The sequence below is a fragment of the Gavia stellata genome, chromosome 33, assembly GCF_030936135.1.
Source record: "Gavia stellata isolate bGavSte3 chromosome 33, bGavSte3.hap2, whole genome shotgun sequence".
Lineage (NCBI taxonomy): Eukaryota > Metazoa > Chordata > Aves > Gaviiformes > Gaviidae > Gavia > Gavia stellata.
The window spans coordinates 1,713,732-1,731,969 of NC_082626.1; the positions used below are offsets into that span (position 1 = coordinate 1,713,732).

An 18,238-nucleotide genomic window follows, 5' to 3' on the forward strand; every position below is an offset into this window, starting at 1 on the left:
TTGTGGGCCCTGCTAGACCCAGCCCCAGACTCCCTGGGTCACCTCAGGCTCACGCCTCCTCTCCTTAATCCCCTCCTTCCCCTCTCTCCAGGACGCCTCCCCTCCTTGCTCCTACCCGTGCCCAGATGCGCGACTCCACCATCGTCCCACAGGGCACTTGCCTGTCTCTACAAGAGCCACTGCCTGGCTTCTCCATGAAGGAACACCTCTCTTGAAGGCCACGGAGACAACCTGCCTGCCTCTGCCTTCTGTGTCTTTCTCCACTGCAATAAAACAACCCTGCATCCAACACCTGCCTCTCCGTTTTTCCTTTCAGGGCCCAGTGTGGGCTGCAGGGCTGCCTCGCCCTGCACGTGGCCCCCGCCAGCCGGGCCAGGGCAGTCTCTCAGCCCCAGCAGAGACAGGCTGAGCTGCCTTTGGGGAGACCCCACAGCCCTGGCACCTCTGGCCACACACGGTCCCGTGGCTGAGCTTCCTTTGGGGAGACCCCACAGCCCTGGCACCTCTGGCCACACACGGTCCCGTGGCTGAGCTCCGAGGGCCCTGCCTGAAGGCAGGCTGCTCCCTTGCCCGCAGGACATGCAGCCCGGGGGCGTTTGCAGACCTGCAGCCTCCCTGGGCACGAGCGGGGCTGCCCCAGGGGCTGGGAGCCAGCCAGGGGCAGTGGCTGCCACGGCTCCAGCCCCTTTGTGCCTCCTTGGCTTTGCTTGAGGCCCTGGGGGAGAAAGCAAAGGCGAGGCTTCTCCTTCCTCTTCCCTATCCCGTTCCCCTCCCCTTCTCTTTCCTCTTCTTCTTTCCCTTTCCCTCCTTCTTCTTCTCCCCCTTCTTTTTCTCCTTACCCTTCCCTTTCCCCTTCCCTTTCCCCTTCCTTTCCCTTCCCTTTCCCATTCCACTTCCCATTCCTCTTCCCTCTTCTTCCCCTTCCCTTCCCCTTCTCACCCCCAGCACAGACCAACACACTCGGTGCTCCTCGGTGCTCTGCCGCAGACACAAAATCACAGAAAGCACAGCCTCATTACTGTGCCAGGAGCCTTTGCAGGGCATCTTGTCATGCTGTCGCCTCAAGCAGGGTCACCCAGAGCTGCTGCCCAGCACCATGTCCAGACGGCTTTTGCACGTCTCCGGGGACGGAGACTCCACAACCACCCAGGGAAACCTGTGCCAGGGCTCGGACACCCGCACAGAGAAAAAGTGGTTTGGGGTGTTGAGGCAGCGCCTCCTGTCTTTCAGCTGGTGCCCATTGCCTCTTGTCCTGCCACTGGACACCTCCGAAAAGAGCCTGCCTCCATCTTCTTGACGCCTCTCCTTCAGGCATGTGTGCACATTAATGAGATCCCCGTGAGGCTCCTCGGTGCCAGGAGGAACAGCCCCGGCTCTCTCAGGCTCTCCCCAAAGGACAGATGCTCCCTGTCCCTTCATCACCTGCATGGCCCTTGGCTGGACTCTCTCCAGCAGCCCCACATCTCTGCTGTGCTGGGGAGCCTGGGCAGCACTGGACACAGCACCGCAGGGGGGGCCTCGCCACGGCCGAGTGGAGGGCAAGGATCCCCTCCCTCCACCCCTTCCACATGCAGACCAGGACATCGCTGGCCACCTTTGCCCCAAGGCACCTTGCCAGCTCATGCTCACCTTGGTGTCCACCAGCGCCCCCAGGGCCTTTCCGGACAAGCTGCTCTCCAGCAGTCGACAGCCATTTCCCAGGCGCGGGCTTTTACACTCACTGCCTCTCGTCCAGCCTCCTCTGTGCAGACGCCCGGAGATGCTGCCGTGCTTCTGCGGAGCGGCGGGACCTGGTGGAGCTGGTGCCGCTCCCAGGCTGAGACCACCAGGCAAAGGAGCGCTGACAGCGCCTGTCCTGCCCTCTGCCCTTCCCGCAGCTCCTGCAAGCCCCACCAGAAGGCTTTCTCTCCCCTGCCTGCTGCCTGCATCCTCCCTCTCCCAACACTGCCGCCATCACCTCACCTGGCCATCTCAGCACCAGCATTTGCTCTCCCACAGCTGATGGGCACCCACCCCCAGGGTCTTCCCGACTTAGCACAAGGAGGGAGGGAGACATGACTTGGATGCAGGAAACTTTTATTTTGCCCAGAGGGGCAGGAGAGACTGTCAGAGAGAGGGTGGGCAAGAGCCAGAGAGGCTGGTTGCCCCGTGTTGGGGGAGGCCGAGGGATCTTCTCCAGAGCATCGCTTTGGGCTCCGGATGCCCCCTTGGTGTGGCATTCCAGATCCCGAGGACTTGGCCCATCAGCCCCGCAGGGCCTTTCGGGTGTTCCTCCTGCCCCCTCCAACAGCTGGGAAGAGAGGGGAGGGGAGCAGAGGGCAGGGAAGGGCCGAGGGTGTGCGGCACTGCCAGCGGCCCAGGCGTTGGCTGGGGCTGCTCAGCGCTCCTCAGTGCCTCGTGCCCAGCAGCTCAGCCCTGCACGGTGGTGGTAGCGTTGGCGTTTGGGCTGGGGGCAGCGCCTGGGTCTGGGCTGGGTCTAGCAGGGCCCACAGGTGTCCCACAGCTTCTTGCTGTAGCGGGGCAAGGCGCAAGGGCTGCAGGCGGGAGAAGCGTAGGGTCTGCCAAAGGTGCAGAGGCCCCCTGAGCCCAGCGTGGCTCCGGCGCCGTAGAGGCCTCCCAGCCCCAGGGAGCCCCCAAAGGCGGGTGCTCCGGAGGAGCCCACCACGGCTTGCTGGGGGAAGGAGCTGAGGATGGGGCCGGGGAAGGTGACGACGACGGGGGGCGGCTGGATGAAGGCGCTCGAGTCGGGGCACTGGCGGGCGCACAGCTCGTTGCAGCTCTCAGCGATGGGCTGGGGGACGGCGACGCTGGTTTTCGGTGGGCACAGGTCGTAGCAAGACATCTTTGCACAGGATCGGACGGTGCTCTGCAAGAGGGCAGAGATTGCAAGAGAGCCACAGAGGTAAGCACCCGAGGCAGAGAGGCTGGGGCCGGAGCAGGGGGCAGGAGGAGAAGCGCTCACCGACTTACCCTGTTCCCCGAGGAGAAGGCAGCCAGAGCAGTGGTAGGGAGAGCCTGGCAGAGGCAGAGCTTTTATACTGGCCCTGCCATTGCTCAGCACCACCTGGGCCAATCTGCAGAGGCGGCACTCCCTCCTGCCGATGACAAGGGGGCTGTCCGGCTCCTGCCCCTCCCTGAGTCAGCATCCCCTCGCCAGACCAGCACACGCCGCTTCCGAGCCTTTCCTCTCCTTTCTGCTTCGTGGGCTAAATGACAGCAGGCATCTCCCTGCTGGGGGCTGCGCACGGCAGGATCTGCGGCTCCTCGTTGCCTGCCTTGTGCTCTGCCCTGGGAAGACACCTCTGCCCTGTGCTCGCAGCCAGGCTCTGCTGGGAGGAGAGCCGCCGCCAAGCGCCAATGGGGCCAGTGCATCAGGGGGCTGCTGCAGCTGTGCATTCAGACAGGGCTCACAGCTGCCCAGCAGCCCGAGCGCAGCCCCCGCCCAGCAGCAGCGTCCCCCAGCTATGGGTGTCCTGGGACACGTGCAGGGGACTGCTGAGGCTTGGGCAGGGCTGGCACGAGCTTACCCACGTGCTGCCAGGTGGGGACCTCTGCTCCTTGCACCATGCACCTTGGGGAAGAGCCCGAGGGGTCTTTTGCCCCCCGGCATGCAGAGGTCCATGACCAACACCTGCAGGCAGATGGAGGCCAGCTCTGTTGGGCTGGCGAGTGATGCATCGTGCTGAGCAGGCAGTGCCCGAGAGGAGTGCCTTTGATTTGGCATTTCGTAACCTCGCGCCTCTGTAGATAATAGCCACACGGTGTACGTCATGCGGTGGCTGGCGTGCGGGAGGCCTGGCAAGGCTGCCTTCTCGGCCAGCACCAGGACCCTGGTCTTCCCTGTGGCTCTGCACAGAAGGCATGAGGCCGCCCCGAGACCAAGCCCTTGGGGAAGAGCTATGGCACGCAGGGCACTTGCAGTCAGCCTTTGTCACGTTGCGTGCCCTCTTACACACCGAGATAATGAAAAGACAGCGGGGCTCATTTGGCCCATTAGGTTACAGCTGGCAAGCGTCCGAGAAGGGTAATTGCAGGGGCTGATAGAGCGGGTTGGGGCTGGCGAGGAAACGGCGTCAGCAAAACACCCTGTGCCACGCAGGGAGGAGGCAGGGGGCTCGGCCGACGTGGGCCACGTGCCCCCAACGTGGCCAGCTCCTCCCTGCGCTCACCGGCCAGGCATAAAAGCTCTGCCCTCGGCCAGCACTGGCATCCGCCGCTCCTGCCTCGCTCTGCTCAGGAAAAGGGTAGGTGGGTGCCTGCGGGTCTCTGCCTCCTCTGGCAGGTGCCGGCGTGGGGCCTCCCTGGCCAGGAGAGCTCTGCCGGCAGCGGGCGTGCTGGCAGCAGCCTTGGATGGCCAGGGTGGGCTGAGCCGCAGCGGGAGGAGGAAGGAGCCCGGGACACACAAAGCCAGGCCTTGCACAGGCTCTGCGGGAGGGCTTGTGTGCCTGCTGTGCGTGGAGAGCAGGGCGCTGAGCGGGGGTGGCTGGGCAGTGCGGGCAAGGCGGTGGCGCTGGCCCCTCCAGCTCCAGGGCAGCCCTGGGAACAGGGCACTGCTCGGCCGGGGGATCTCCTCCTCGCTCATGACACCTGTCCTGGGCGCCGTGTCTTTCAGGCTCAGCACTCTCGCACAAAGATGTCTTGCTACGACCTGTGCCCACCGAAAACCAGCGTTGCTGTCCCGCAGCCCATCGCTGAGAGCTGCAACGAGCTGTGCGCCCGCCAGTGCCCCGACTCGAGCGCCTTCATCCAGCCGCCCCCCGTCGTCGTCACCTTCCCCGGCCCCATCCTCAGCTCCTTCCCCCAGCAAGCCGTGGTGGGCTCCTCCGGAGCACCCGCCTTTGGGGGCTCCCTGGGGCTGGGAGGCCTCTACGGCGCCGGAGCCACGCTGGGCTCGGGGGGCCTCTGCACCTTTGGCAGACCCTACGCTTCTCCCGCCTGCAGCCCTTGCGCCTTGCCCCGCTACAGCAAGAAGCTGTGGGACACCTGTGGGCCCTGCTAGACCCAGCCCCAGACTCCCTGGGTCACCTCAGGCTCACGCCTCCTCTCCTTAATCCCCTCCTTCCCCTCTCTCCAGGACGCCTCCCCTCCTTGCTCCTACCCGTGCCCAGATGCGCGACTCCACCATCGTCCCACAGGGCACTTGCCTGTCTCTACAAGAGCCACTGCCTGGCTTCTCCATGAAGGAACACCTCTCTTGAAGGCCACGGAGACAACCTGCCTGCCTCTGCCTTCTGTGTCTTTCTCCACTGCAATAAAACAACCCTGCATCCAACACCTGCCTCTCCGTTTTTCCTTTCAGGGCCCAGTGTGGGCTGCAGGGCTGCCTCGCCCTGCACGTGGCCCCCGCCAGCCGGGCCAGGGCAGTCTCTCAGCCCCAGCAGAGACAGGCTGAGCTGCCTTTGGGGAGACCCCACAGCCCTGGCACCTCTGGCCACACACGGTCCCGTGGCTGAGCTTCCTTTGGGGAGACCCCACAGCCCTGGCACCTCTGGCCACACACGGTCCCGTGGCTGAGCTCCGAGGGCCCTGCCTGAAGGCAGGCTGCTCCCTTGCCCGCAGGACATGCAGCCCGGGGGCGTTTGCAGACCTGCAGCCTCCCTGGGCACGAGCGGGGCTGCCCCAGGGGCTGGGAGCCAGCCAGGGGCAGTGGCTGCCACGGCTCCAGCCCCTTTGTGCCTCCTTGGCTTTGCTTGAGGCCCTGGGGGAGAAAGCAAAGGCGAGGCTTCTCCTTCCTCTTCCCTATCCCGTTCCCCTCCCCTTCTCTTTCCTCTTCTTCTTTCCCTTTCCCTCCTTCTTCTTCTCCCCCTTCTTTTTCTCCTTACCCTTCCCTTTCCCCTTCCCTTTCCCCTTCCTTTCCCTTCCTTTCCCATTCCACTTCCCATTCCTCTTCCCTCTTCTTCCCCTTCCCCTTCCCCTTCTCACCCCCAGCACAGACCAACACACTCGGTGCTCCTCGGTGCTCTGCCGCAGACACAAAATCACAGAAAGCACAGCCTCATTACTGTGCCAGGAGCCTTTGCAGGGCATCTTGTCATGCTGTCGCCTCAAGCAGGGTCACCCAGAGCTGCTGCCCAGCACCATGTCCAGACGGCTTTTGCACGTCTCCAGGGACGGAGACTCCACAACCACCCAGGGAAACCTGTGCCAGGGCTCGGACACCCGCACAGAGAAAAAGTGGTTTGGGGTGTTGAGGCAGCGCCTCCTGTGTTTCAGCTGGTGCCCATTGCCTCTTGTCCTGCCACTGGACACCTCCGAAAAGAGCCTGCCTCCATCTTCTTGACGCCTCTCCTTCAGGCATGTGTGCACATTAATGAGATCTCCGTGAGGCTCCTCGGTGCCAGGAGGAACAGCCCCGGCTCTCTCAGGCTCTCCCCAAAGGACAGATGCTCCCTGTCCCTTCATCACCTGCATGGCCCTTGGCTGGACTCTCTCCAGCAGCCCCACATCTCTGCTGTGCTGGGGAGCCTGGGCAGCACTGGACACAGCACCGCAGGGGGGCCTCGCCACGGCCGAGTGGAGGGCAAGGATCCCCTCCCTCCACCCCTTCCACATGCAGACCAGGACATCGCTGGCCACCTTTGCCCCAAGGCACCTTGCCAGCTCATGCTCACCTTGGTGTCCACCAGCGCCCCCCAGGGCCTTTCCGGGCAAGCTGCTCTCCAGCAGTCGACAGCCATTTCCCAGGCGCGGGCTTTTACACTCACTGCCTCTCGTCCAGCCTCCTCTGTGCAGACGCCCGGAGATGCTGCCGTGCTTCTGCGGAGCGGCGGGACCTGGTGGAGCTGGTGCCGCTCCCAGGCTGAGACCACCAGGCAAAGGAGCGCTGACAGCGCCTGTCCTGCCCTCTGCCCTTCCCGCAGCTCCTGCAAGCCCCACCAGAAGGCTTTCTCTCCCCTGCCTGCTGCCTGCATCCTCCCTCTCCCAACACTGCCGCCATCACCTCACCTGGCCATCTCAGCACCAGCATTTGCTCTCCCACAGCTGATGGGCACCCACCCCCAGGGTCTTCCCGACTTAGCACAAGGAGGGAGGGAGACATGACTTGGATGCAGGAAACTTTTATTTTGCCCAGAGGGGCAGGAGAGACTGTCAGAGAGAGGGTGGGCAAGAGCCAGAGAGGCTGGTTGCCCCGTGTTGGGGGAGGCCGAGGGATCTTCTCCAGAGCATCGCTTTGGGCTCCGGATGCCCCCTTGGTGTGGCATTCCAGATCCCGAGGACTTGGCCCATCAGCCCCGCAGGCCCTTTCGGGTGTTCCTCCTGCCCCCTCCAACAGCTGGGAAGAGAGGGGAGGGGAGCAGAGGGCAGGGAAGGGCCGAGGGTGTGCGGCACTGCCAGCGGCCCAGGCGTTGGCTGGGGCTGCTCAGCGCTCCTCAGTGCCTCGTGCCCAGCAGCTCAGCCCTGCACGGTGGTGGTAGCGTTGGCGTTTGGGCTGGGGGCAGCGCCTGGGTCTGGGCTGGGTCTAGCAGGGCCCACAGGTGTCCCACAGCTTCTTGCTGTAGCGGGGCAAGGCGCAAGGGCTGCAGGCGGGAGAAGCGTAGGGTCTGCCAAAGGTGCAGAGGCCCCCCGAGCCCAGCGTGGCTCCGGCGCCGTAGAGGCCTCCCAGCCCCAGGGAGCCCCCAAAGGCGGGTGCTCCGGAGGAGCCCACCACGGCTTGCTGGGGGAAGGAGCTGAGGATGGGGCCGGGGAAGGTGACGACGACGGGGGGCGGCTGGATGAAGGCGCTCGAGTCGGGGCACTGGCGGGCGCACAGCTCGTTGCAGCTCTCAGCGATGGGCTGGGGGACGGCGACGCTGGTTTTCGGTGGGCACAGGTCGTAGCAAGACATCTTTGCACAGGATCGGACGGTGCTCTGCAAGAGGGCAGAGATTGCAAGAGAGCCACAGAGGTAAGCACCCGAGGCAGAGAGGCTGGGGCCGGAGCAGGGGGCAGGAGGAGAAGCGCTCACCGACTTACCCTGTTCCCCGAGGAGAAGGCAGCCAGAGCAGTGGTAGGGAGAGCCTGGCAGAGGCAGAGCTTTTATACTGGCCCTGCCATTGCTCAGCACCACCTGGGCCAATCTGCAGAGGCGGCACTCCCTCCTGCCGATGACAAGGGGGCTGTCCGGCTCCTGCCCCTCCCTGAGTCAGCATCCCCTCGCCAGACCAGCACACGCCGCTTCCGAGCCTTTCCTCTCCTTTCGGCTTCGTGGGCTAAATGACAGCAGGCATCTCCCTGCTGGGGGCTGCGCACGGCAGGATCTGCGGCTCCTCGTTGCCTGCCTTGTGCTCTGCCCTGGGAAGACACCTCTGCCCTGTGCTCGCAGCCAGGCTCTGCTGGGAGGAGAGCCGCCGCCAAGCGCCAATGGGGCCAGTGCATCAGGGGGCTGCTGCAGCTGTGCATTCAGACAGGGCTCACAGCTGCCCAGCAGCCCGAGCGCAGCCCCCGCCCAGCAGCAGCGTCCCCCAGCTATGGGTGTCCTGGGACACGTGCAGGGGACTGCTGAGGCTTGGGCAGGGCTGGCACGAGCTTACCCACGTGCTGCCAGGTGGGGACCTCTGCTCCTTGCACCATGCACCTTGGGGAAGAGCCCGAGGGGTCTTTTGCCCCCGGCATGCAGAGGTCCATGACCAACACCTGCAGGCAGATGGAGGCCAGCTCTGTTGGGCTGGCGAGTGATGCATCGTGCTGAGCAGGCAGTGCCCGAGAGGAGTGCCTTTGATTTGGCATTTCGTAACCTCGCGCCTCTGTAGATAATAGCCACACGGTGTACGTCATGCGGTGGCTGGCGTGCGGGAGGCCTGGCAAGGCTGCCTTCTCGGCCAGCACCAGGACCCTGGTCTTCCCTGTGGCTCTGCACAGAAGGCATGAGGCCGCCCTGAGACCAAGCCCTTGGGGAAGAGCTATGGCACGCAGGGCACTTGCAGTCAGCCTTTGTCACGTTGCGTGCCCTCTTACACACCGAGATAATGAAAAGACAGCGGGGCTCATTTGGCCCATTAGGTTACAGCTGGCAAGCGTCCGAGAAGGGTAATTGCAGGGGCTGATAGAGCGGGTTGGGGCTGGCGAGGAAACGGCGTCAGCAAAACACCCTGTGCCACGCAGGGAGGAGGCAGGGGCTCGGCCGACGTGGGCCACGTGCCCCCAACGTGGCCAGCTCCTCCCTGCGCTCACCGGCCAGGCATAAAAGCTCTGCCCTCGGCCAGCACTGGCATCCGCCGCTCCTGCCTCGCTCTGCTCAGGAAAAGGGTAGGTGGGTGCCTGCGGGTCTCTGCCTCCTCTGGCAGGTGCCGGCGTGGGGCCTCCCTGGCCAGGAGAGCTCTGCCGGCAGCGGGCGTGCTGGCAGCAGCCTTGGATGGCCAGGGTGGGCTGAGCCGCAGCGGGAGGAGGAAGGAGCCCGGGACACACAAAGCCAGGCCTTGCACAGGCTCTGCGGGAGGGCTTGTGTGCCTGCTGTGCGTGGAGAGCAGGGCGCTGAGCGGGGGTGGCTGGGCAGTGCGGGCAAGGCGGTGGCGCTGGCCCCTCCAGCTCCAGGGCAGCCCTGGGAACAGGGCACTGCTCGGCCGGGGGATCTCCTCCTCGCTCATGACACCTGTCCTGGGCGCCGTGTCTTTCAGGCTCAGCACTCTCGCACAAAGATGTCTTGCTACGACCTGTGCCCACCGAAAACCAGCGTTGCTGTCCCCGCAGCCCATCGCTGAGAGCTGCAACGAGCTGTGCGCCCGCCAGTGCCCCGACTCGAGCGCCTTCATCCAGCCGCCCCCCGTCATCGTCACCTTCCCCGGCCCCATCCTCAGCTCCTTCCCCCAGCAAGCCGTGGTGGGCTCCTCCGGAGCCCCCGCCTTTGGGGGCTCCCTGGGGCTGGGAGGCCTCTACGGCGCCGGAGCCACGCTGGCTCGGGGGGCCTCTGCACCTTTGGCAGACCCTACGCTTCTCCCGCCTGCAGCCCTTGCGCCTTGCCCCGCTACAGCAAGAAGCTGTGGGACACCTGTGGGCCCTGCTAGACCCAGCCCCAGACTCCCTGGGTCACCTCAGGCTCACGCCTCCTCTCCTTAATCCCCTCCTTCCCCTCTCTCCAGGACGCCTCCCCTCCTTGCTCCTACCCGTGCCCAGATGCGCGACTCCACCATCGTCCCACAGGGCACTTGCCTGTCTCTACAAGAGCCACTGCCTGGCTTCTCCATGAAGGAACACCTCTCTTGAAGGCCACGGAGACAACCTGCCTGCCTCTGCCTTCTGTGTCTTTCTCCACTGCAATAAAACAACCCTGCATCCAACACCTGCCTCTCCGTTTTTCCTTTCAGGGCCCAGTGTGGGCTGCAGGGCTGCCTCGCCCTGCACGTGGCCCCCGCCAGCCGGGCCAGGGCAGTCTCTCAGCCCCAGCAGAGACAGGCTGAGCTGCCTTTGGGGAGACCCCACAGCCCTGGCACCTCTGGCCACACACGGTCCCGTGGCTGAGCTTCCTTTGGGGAGACCCCACAGCCCTGGCACCTCTGGCCACACACGGTCCCGTGGCTGAGCTCCGAGGGCCCTGCCTGAAGGCAGGCTGCTCCCTTGCCCGCAGGACATGCAGCCCGGGGGCGTTTGCAGACCTGCAGCCTCCCTGGGCACGAGCGGGGCTGCCCCAGGGGCTGGGAGCCAGCCAGGGGCAGTGGCTGCCACGGCTCCAGCCCCTTTGTGCCTCCTTGGCTTTGCTTGAGGCCCTGGGGGAGAAAGCAAAGGCGAGGCTTCTCCTTCCTCTTCCCTATCCCGTTCCCCTCCCCTTCTCTTTCCTCTTCTTCTTTCCCTTTCCCTCCTTCTTCTTCTCCCCCTTCTTTTTCTCCTTACCCTTCCCTTTCCCCTTCCCTTTCCCCTTCCTTTCCCTTCCCTTTCCCATTCCACTTCCCATTCCTCTTCCCTCTTCTTCCCCTTCCCCTTCCCCTTCTCACCCCCAGCACAGACCAACACACTCGGTGCTCCTCGGTGCTCTGCCGCAGACACAAAATCACAGAAAGCACAGCCTCATTACTGTGCCAGGAGCCTTTGCAGGGCATCTTGTCATGCTGTCGCCTCAAGCAGGGTCACCCAGAGCTGCTGCCCAGCACCATGTCCAGACGGCTTTTGCACGTCTCCAGGGACGGAGACTCCACAACCACCCAGGGAAACCTGTGCCAGGGCTCGGACACCCGCACAGAGAAAAAGTGGTTTGGGGTGTTGAGGCAGCGCCTCCTGTGTTTCAGCTGGTGCCCATTGCCTCTTGTCCTGCCACTGGACACCTCCGAAAAGAGCCTGCCTCCATCTTCTTGACGCCTCTCCTTCAGGCATGTGTGCACATTAATGAGATCCCCGTGAGGCTCCTCGGTGCCAGGAGGAACAGCCCCGGCTCTCTCAGGCTCTCCCCAAAGGACAGATGCTCCCTGTCCCTTCATCACCTGCATGGCCCTTGGCTGGACTCTCTCCAGCAGCCCCACATCTCTGCTGTGCTGGGGAGCCTGGGCAGCACTGGACACAGCACCGCAGGGGGGGCCTCGCCACGGCCGAGTGGAGGGCAAGGATCCCCTCCCTCCACCCCTTCCACATGCAGACCAGGACATCGCTGGCCACCTTTGCCCCAAGGCACCTTGCCAGCTCATGCTCACCTTGGTGTCCACCAGCGCCCCCAGGGCCTTTCCGGGCAAGCTGCTCTCCAGCAGTCGACAGCCATTTCCCAGGCGCGGGCTTTTACACTCACTGCCTCTCGTCCAGCCTCCTCTGTGCAGACGCCCGGAGATGCTGCCGTGCTTCTGCGGAGCGGCGGGACCTGGTGGAGCTGGTGCCGCTCCCAGGCTGAGACCACCAGGCAAAGGAGCGCTGACAGCGCCTGTCCTGCCCTCTGCCCTTCCCGCAGCTCCTGCAAGCCCCACCAGAAGGCTTTCTCTCCCCTGCCTGCTGCCTGCATCCTCCCTCTCCCAACACTGCCGCCATCACCTCACCTGGCCATCTCAGCACCAGCATTTGCTCTCCCACAGCTGATGGGCACCCACCCCCAGGGTCTTCCCGACTTAGCACAAGGAGGGAGGGAGACATGACTTGGATGCAGGAAACTTTTATTTTGCCCAGAGGGGCAGGAGAGACTGTCAGAGAGAGGGTGGGCAAGAGCCAGAGAGGCTGGTTGCCCCGTGTTGGGGGAGGCCGAGGGATCTTCCCCAGAGCATCGCTTTGGGCTCCGGATGCCCCCTTGGTGTGGCATTCCAGATCCCGAGGACTTGGCCCATCAGCCCCCGCAGGCCCTTTCGGGTGTTCCTCCTGCCCCCTCCAACAGCTGGGAAGAGAGGGGAGGGGAGCAGAGGGCAGGGAAGGGCCGAGGGTGTGCGGCACTGCCAGCGGCCCAGGCGTTGGCTGGGGCTGCTCAGCGCTCCTCAGTGCCTCGTGCCCAGCAGCTCAGCCCTGCACGGTGGTGGTAGCGTTGGCGTTTGGGCTGGGGGCAGCGCCTGGGTCTGGGCTGGGTCTAGCAGGGCCCACAGGTGTCCCACAGCTTCTTGCTGTAGCGGGGCAAGGCGCAAGGGCTGCAGGCGGGAGAAGCGTAGGGTCTGCCAAAGGTGCAGAGGCCCCCCGAGCCCAGCGTGGCTCCGGCGCCGTAGAGGCCTCCCAGCCCCAGGGAGCCCCCAAAGGCGGGTGCTCCGGAGGAGCCCACCACGGCTTGCTGGGGGAAGGAGCTGAGGATGGGGCCGGGGAAGGTGACGACGACGGGGGGCGGCTGGATGAAGGCGCTCGAGTCGGGGCACTGGCGGGCGCACAGCTCGTTGCAGCTCTCAGCGATGGGCTGGGGGACGGCGACGCTGGTTTTCGGTGGGCACAGGTCGTAGCAAGACATCTTTGCACAGGATCGGACGGTGCTCTGCAAGAGGGCAGAGATTGCAAGAGAGCCACAGAGGTAAGCACCCGAGGCAGAGAGGCTGGGGCCGGAGCAGGGGGCAGGAGGAGAAGCGCTCACCGACTTACCCTGTTCCCCGAGGAGAAGGCAGCCAGAGCAGTGGTAGGGAGAGCCTGGCAGAGGCAGAGCTTTTATACTGGCCCTGCCATTGCTCAGCACCACCTGGGCCAATCTGCAGAGGCGGCACTCCCTCCTGCCGATGACAAGGGGGCTGTCCGGCTCCTGCCCCTCCCTGAGTCAGCATCCCCTCGCCAGACCAGCACACGCCGCTTCCGAGCCTTTCCTCTCCTTTCGGCTTCGTGGGCTAAATGACAGCAGGCATCTCCCTGCTGGGGGCTGCGCACGGCAGGATCTGCGGCTCCTCGTTGCCTGCCTTGTGCTCTGCCCTGGGAAGACACCTCTGCCCTGTGCTCGCAGCCAGGCTCTGCTGGGAGGAGAGCCGCCGCCAAGCGCCAATGGGGCCAGTGCATCAGGGGGCTGCTGCAGCTGTGCATTCAGACAGGGCTCACAGCTGCCCAGCAGCCCAAGCGCAGCCCCCGCCCAGCAGCAGCGTCCCCCAGCTATGGGTGTCCTGGGACACGTGCAGGGGACTGCTGAGGCTTGGGCAGGGCTGGCACGAGCTTACCCACGTGCTGCCAGGTGGGGACCTCTGCTCCTTGCACCATGCACCTTGGGGAAGAGCCCGAGGGGTCTTTTGCCCCCGGCATGCAGAGGTCCATGACCAACACCTGCAGGCAGATGGAGGCCAGCTCTGTTGGGCTGGCGAGTGATGCATCGTGCTGAGCAGGCAGTGCCCGAGAGGAGTGCCTTTGATTTGGCATTTCGTAACCTCGCGCCTCTGTAGATAATAGCCACACGGTGTACGTCATGCGGTGGCTGGCGTGCGGGAGGCCTGGCAAGGCTGCCTTCTCGGCCAGCACCAGGACCCTGGTCTTCCCTGTGGCTCTGCACAGAAGGCATGAGGCTGCCCCGAGACCAAGCCCTTGGGGAAGAGCTATGGCACGCAGGGCACTTGCAGTCAGCCTTTGTCACGTTGCGTGCCCTCTTACACACCGAGATAATGAAAAGACAGCGGGGCTCATTTGGCCCATTAGGTTACAGCTGGCAAGCGTCCGAGAAGGGTAATTGCAGGGGCTGATAGAGCGGGTTGGGGCTGGCGAGGAAACGGCGTCAGCAAAACACCCTGTGCCACGCAGGGAGGAGGCAGGGGCTCGGCCGACGCGGGCCACGTGCCCCCAACGTGGCCAGCTCCTCCCTGCGCTCACCGGCCAGGCATAAAAGCTCTGCCCTCGGCCAGCACTGGCATCCGCCGCTCCTGCCTCGCTCTGCTCAGGAAAAGGGTAGGTGGGTGCCTGCGGGTCTCTGCCTCCTCTGGCAGGTGCCGGCGTGGGGCCTCCCTGGCCAGGAGAGCTCTGCCGGCAGCGGGCGTGCTGGCAGCAGCCTTGGATGGCCAGGGTGGGCTGAGCCGCAGCGGGAGGAGGAAGGAGCCCGGGACACACAAAGCCAGGCCTTGCACAGGCTCTGCGGGAGGGCTTGTGTGCCTGCTGTGCGTGGAGAGCAGGGCGCTGAGCGGGGGTGGCTGGGCAGTGCGGGCAAGGCGGTGGCGCTGGCCCCTCCAGCTCCAGGGCAGCCCTGGGAACAGGGCACTGCTCGGCCGGGGGATCTCCTCCTCGCTCATGACACCTGTCCTGGGCGCCGTGTCTTTCAGGCTCAGCACTCTCGCACAAAGATGTCTTGCTACGACCTGTGCCCACCGAAAACCAGCGTTGCTGTCCCGCAGCCCATCGCTGAGAGCTGCAACGAGCTGTGCGCCCGCCAGTGCCCCGACTCGAGCGCCTTCATCCAGCCGCCCCCCGTCGTCGTCACCTTCCCCGGCCCCATCCTCAGCTCCTTCCCCCAGCAAGCCGTGGTGGGCTCCTCCGGAGCACCCGCCTTTGGGGGCTCCCTGGGGCTGGGAGGCCTCTACGGCGCCGGAGCCACGCTGGGCTCGGGGGGCCTCTGCACCTTTGGCAGACCCTACGCTTCTCCCGCCTGCAGCCCTTGCGCCTTGCCCCGCTACAGCAAGAAGCTGTGGGACACCTGTGGGCCCTGCTAGACCCAGCCCAGACCCAGGCGCTGCCCCCAGCCCAAACGCCAACGCTACCACCACCGTGCAGGGCTGAGCTGCTGGGCACGAGGCACTGAGGAGCGCTGAGCAGCCCCAGCCAACGCCTGGGCCGCTGGCAGTGCCGCACACCCTCGGCCCTTCCCTGCCCTCTGCTCCCCTCCCCTCTCTTCCCAGCTGTTGGAGGGGGCAGGAGGAACACCCGAAAGGGCCTGCGGGGCTGATGGGCCAAGTCCTCGGGATCTGGAATGCCACACCAAGGGGGCATCCGGAGCCCAAAGCAATGCTCTGGAGAAGATCCCTCGGCCTCCCCCAACACAGGGCAGCCAGCCTCTCTGGCTCTTGCCCACCCTCTCTCTGACAGTCTCTCCCGCTCCTCTGGGCACAATAAAAGTTTTCTGCATCGAACTCGAGTGTCACTCTCTTCTTGTCCAAAGTTCCACGTCCGGCAGCTGTGGGAGGCCAAATGCTGCTCTCTCCCTATTTCTCCAGGGAATATCAAACTTCTTGTCATAACTGGGAGAGAAAAGTTGATTCATGGTTTCTCCTTCTCCAGATCTAAAGGGTGGTGCTCAGCTCAGGGAAAACCTTTTCCCTAACTGGGAGAGGAATGATTGAATTGCAGGAGCGTATCAATGAATTGGGAGCAGATGGTTGGACTACAGATGCCTCTTAAAGAAATGTGTGCATACTTATACATAAGTATGTGTACAGATATATATTTGGGCCATAATATTTATATATTAGAGGGTGGTGTCTTATCTACTCTTCATGGTCTTCCAGAAGAAGGTGTGATGCTACCCTCTCACTCTCCAGAACTTCTACAGAACTGCTACTGTATCACATTCGGGGAATTTGTAACTGTCTTGGGGTCAAAAGCAAACACAGATCATCTTTTTCTTAGTTTTACTTGAGATGATCCATCCCACAACATTCTTTTACCCCTTACTGTGGTACGTGTGAGATTAATTAACTTAAGGTTAGTGCTATTCAAATTTCTTGGATTCACCCTGTCTTTTGGAGACGTAGTGACATGTTGGCAGTAAAAGGGAAATTGGCTGTGCTTTTCCCCCTTTTTTACAGGTTCTTCTTATATTAGCACTACTCTCAGGTATTCTGTATTTACAATGGATTCACTCAAGAGCATGCGATCTCCCTATAGCTTACCATCACCTATTTGGGCCTACTCAGAGAATTTTTTCTCTTTTCTCTCTTCTTTCTGATTATAGCCTATGTTACACCAGATCTTTTCTCCGTAGTCAGCAGATGCATGGCTTTGCACTGTATTACTGAAGATCATACCGTTACTGTTACTCCCATCAGTTAAGCCATCTCGTTTTTCCAGTCTTAAAGTCTGATTCCCTTCTGTTTAATGCCACTCAGCTTTATGGTATCAGCGCATAAAACAAAGTGCTCCCAAATTATGTACCAGTGCCATTAAAGCAAACAAATAATTAGATGTTTTCTGAGACTCATCCTTGAGTAACCAATGTAGTAAACTCCCTCCATTCCTATAACTCCTGTATAACATTAGACACTGACAGAAAGGGTATCTCTATGTACTATTTTGCAATCAGACATGAGCTCACCCTGAACAGGCATCCAGCCCAAATAGAAGCTATGTAATCATGTTAGCTGGGTGCTAATAGCTCTCACCAATCTTGTTATCTTGGGCTAGGCACTTGCTGCCTGACACAATACACATCTAATTGGGTGCTGGCTGGTACCTGCCTGACACTGCCTCATTGAGAGAATCAGTGGAAAAGTTGGCAGTTGGAGCTCAGGTGTTCAGCTGTGATCATGTATGATTTACACTAAAGTACCTCTTAGAGGCTGTGTGTGAGACCAAGGATCCTGGTGCTGAGCAGAAGAGAAACAGAGAGGAAACCAGGCATCCGTGTTTTGTAAGGCTGTCCCAGGAACTGCCCGGGGCTGAACCAGCTGGGAGGAAAGAGGGCTTTGCTCAGCACGAGAGAGGTACCTGAGCCAAGGAGATGTAGGGCTGGTGCAGCACAAGCCAGGAGGCTGGTTGCTGAGCTCCTGTGAATTCATGGCAGCAGTGTCCTTGCCTCAAGCCATGTGAGGATGGAGAGCAGCAGCAGAGACAGAGAGCTGTTTCCTTGTGCCCAAAAGGCAGGAGCCTTTCTTCTCCACCTCAGCTGCCTGGGCTCTTCACACATCCCAGGCACTCATGGGGCAGGGGCTGGGCTCCCAGCTCGGCCCTGCAAGCTCCAGTCCCTTCCCAAACCCCCCAAACCTTTCCCAAAAAGCCCAGGGCCATGAGGACAGGCAGTGTTGGGACAGGGAGGATGAAGCAGGCAGAGAGGGGAGAACCTTTCAGTGAAGGGCTTTTTTGGTCAAAATATTCTCAATAAGTATTTGTTAATCAGTAAAAATAAGATAGCATTTTCTTAAAATAAAAACGAGATTCATGAGTCCCATAGATTAATTTTCGTTTCAGCTTGTTACTACCTAGAGCACAAAGCCATCTGACATGTCCAGTTACATTTGAAGGGGGACATTGAAATTATCTGTTAAAATCAGACTTGCTATTCCATTACACTGACAGAGGGTTGAGATCAAGAAACTGTACATTCATGCATGGAGCTTTTCTTTGAAAGAACCTCAGTGAATTAATAGGTAAACCCTCTTTAATGCATTAGTTCATATTCTTTTTACCTCACCCAGCTGACTTACAGATTCAGCCAAAACTTCCCTGAGGCAACTGTTATCACAGCAGTGATTAACAAAAAAGAAGAGGTAGTGCTTGATCTTTGCTCATCAGATACCTATCTTAAAAATTGTTTCCTATTGTTTACCTTCCTCCTATTGTTCCTTTTCAGAATATGCTTTGACAGAACTTCAGGCCACGTTTTTTTACTTTGTCTTTGAACACCGTTTGACGATTTCTAGCACCTCACCTGAGAAGATGTAAAATTATAAGGAATTCCAGCACTAAATTAACTAGTGGGAAAAAAAAAAATTGGACTATCTACTGGAAGTCTGACAACTAGAATAATTAGTGTAGGGGAGACGATAATTTCAGCTCCGTAGCAATGAAAGACTGGGCAGATAGGTCTCTTAGCAGCAGGACTGTGCATGGTCAGGGCTGTGGGATCTCCCCAAAGGCAGCTCAGCCTGGCTCTGCTGGGGCTGAGACACAGCCCGGCTGGCAGCGGCCACGTGCAGGGCGAGGGAGCCCTGCAGCCCACGCAGGGCTTTGAAAGGAAAGGCGGAGAGGCAGGTGTTGGATGCAGGATTGTTTT

The 18,238-nt window shown here is 61.8% G+C and overlaps 5 protein-coding genes across 5 annotated transcripts; 2 read left to right on the top strand and 3 right to left on the bottom strand.

Annotated features, from left to right (window-relative positions):
* Positions 1-2,476: 2,476 nt before the first annotated feature.
* LOC132320140 (scale keratin-like) lies at positions 2,477-3,007 on the bottom strand. The gene is made up of 2 exons (XM_059832376.1): positions 2,976-3,007; positions 2,477-2,887 (listed from the first exon to the last, which is right to left on the bottom strand). The coding sequence occupies exon 2, from the start codon at positions 2,840-2,842 to the stop codon at positions 2,477-2,479; it is 366 nt and encodes a 121-aa protein (XP_059688359.1). The 5' UTR covers positions 2,843-2,887; positions 2,976-3,007.
* A 1,176-nt stretch (positions 3,008-4,183) lies between these two features.
* Positions 4,184-4,999, top strand: LOC132320136 (scale keratin-like). The gene is made up of 2 exons (XM_059832372.1): positions 4,184-4,252; positions 4,613-4,999. The coding sequence occupies exon 2, from the start codon at positions 4,634-4,636 to the stop codon at positions 4,997-4,999; it is 366 nt and encodes a 121-aa protein (XP_059688355.1). The 5' UTR covers positions 4,184-4,252; positions 4,613-4,633.
* A 2,460-nt stretch (positions 5,000-7,459) lies between these two features.
* LOC132320139 (scale keratin-like) lies at positions 7,460-7,990 on the bottom strand. Its single transcript, XM_059832375.1, has 2 exons — positions 7,959-7,990; positions 7,460-7,870 (listed from the first exon to the last, which is right to left on the bottom strand). Exon 2 carries the CDS (start codon positions 7,823-7,825, stop codon positions 7,460-7,462), a length of 366 nt encoding a protein of 121 aa, XP_059688358.1. The 5' UTR covers positions 7,826-7,870; positions 7,959-7,990.
* A 4,452-nt stretch (positions 7,991-12,442) lies between these two features.
* LOC132319993 (uncharacterized) lies at positions 12,443-13,737 on the bottom strand. The gene is given in 4 exon segments (XM_059832083.1): positions 12,443-12,814; positions 12,817-12,853; positions 12,942-13,061; positions 13,538-13,737. Coding segments are annotated over 4 exon segments (729 nt in total).
* Positions 13,738-14,147: 410 nt separating this feature from the next.
* LOC132320141 (scale keratin-like) lies at positions 14,148-14,963 on the top strand. Its single transcript, XM_059832377.1, has 2 exons — positions 14,148-14,216; positions 14,577-14,963. The coding sequence occupies exon 2, from the start codon at positions 14,598-14,600 to the stop codon at positions 14,961-14,963; it is 366 nt and encodes a 121-aa protein (XP_059688360.1). The 5' UTR covers positions 14,148-14,216; positions 14,577-14,597.
* Positions 14,964-18,238: the final 3,275 nt, after the last annotated feature.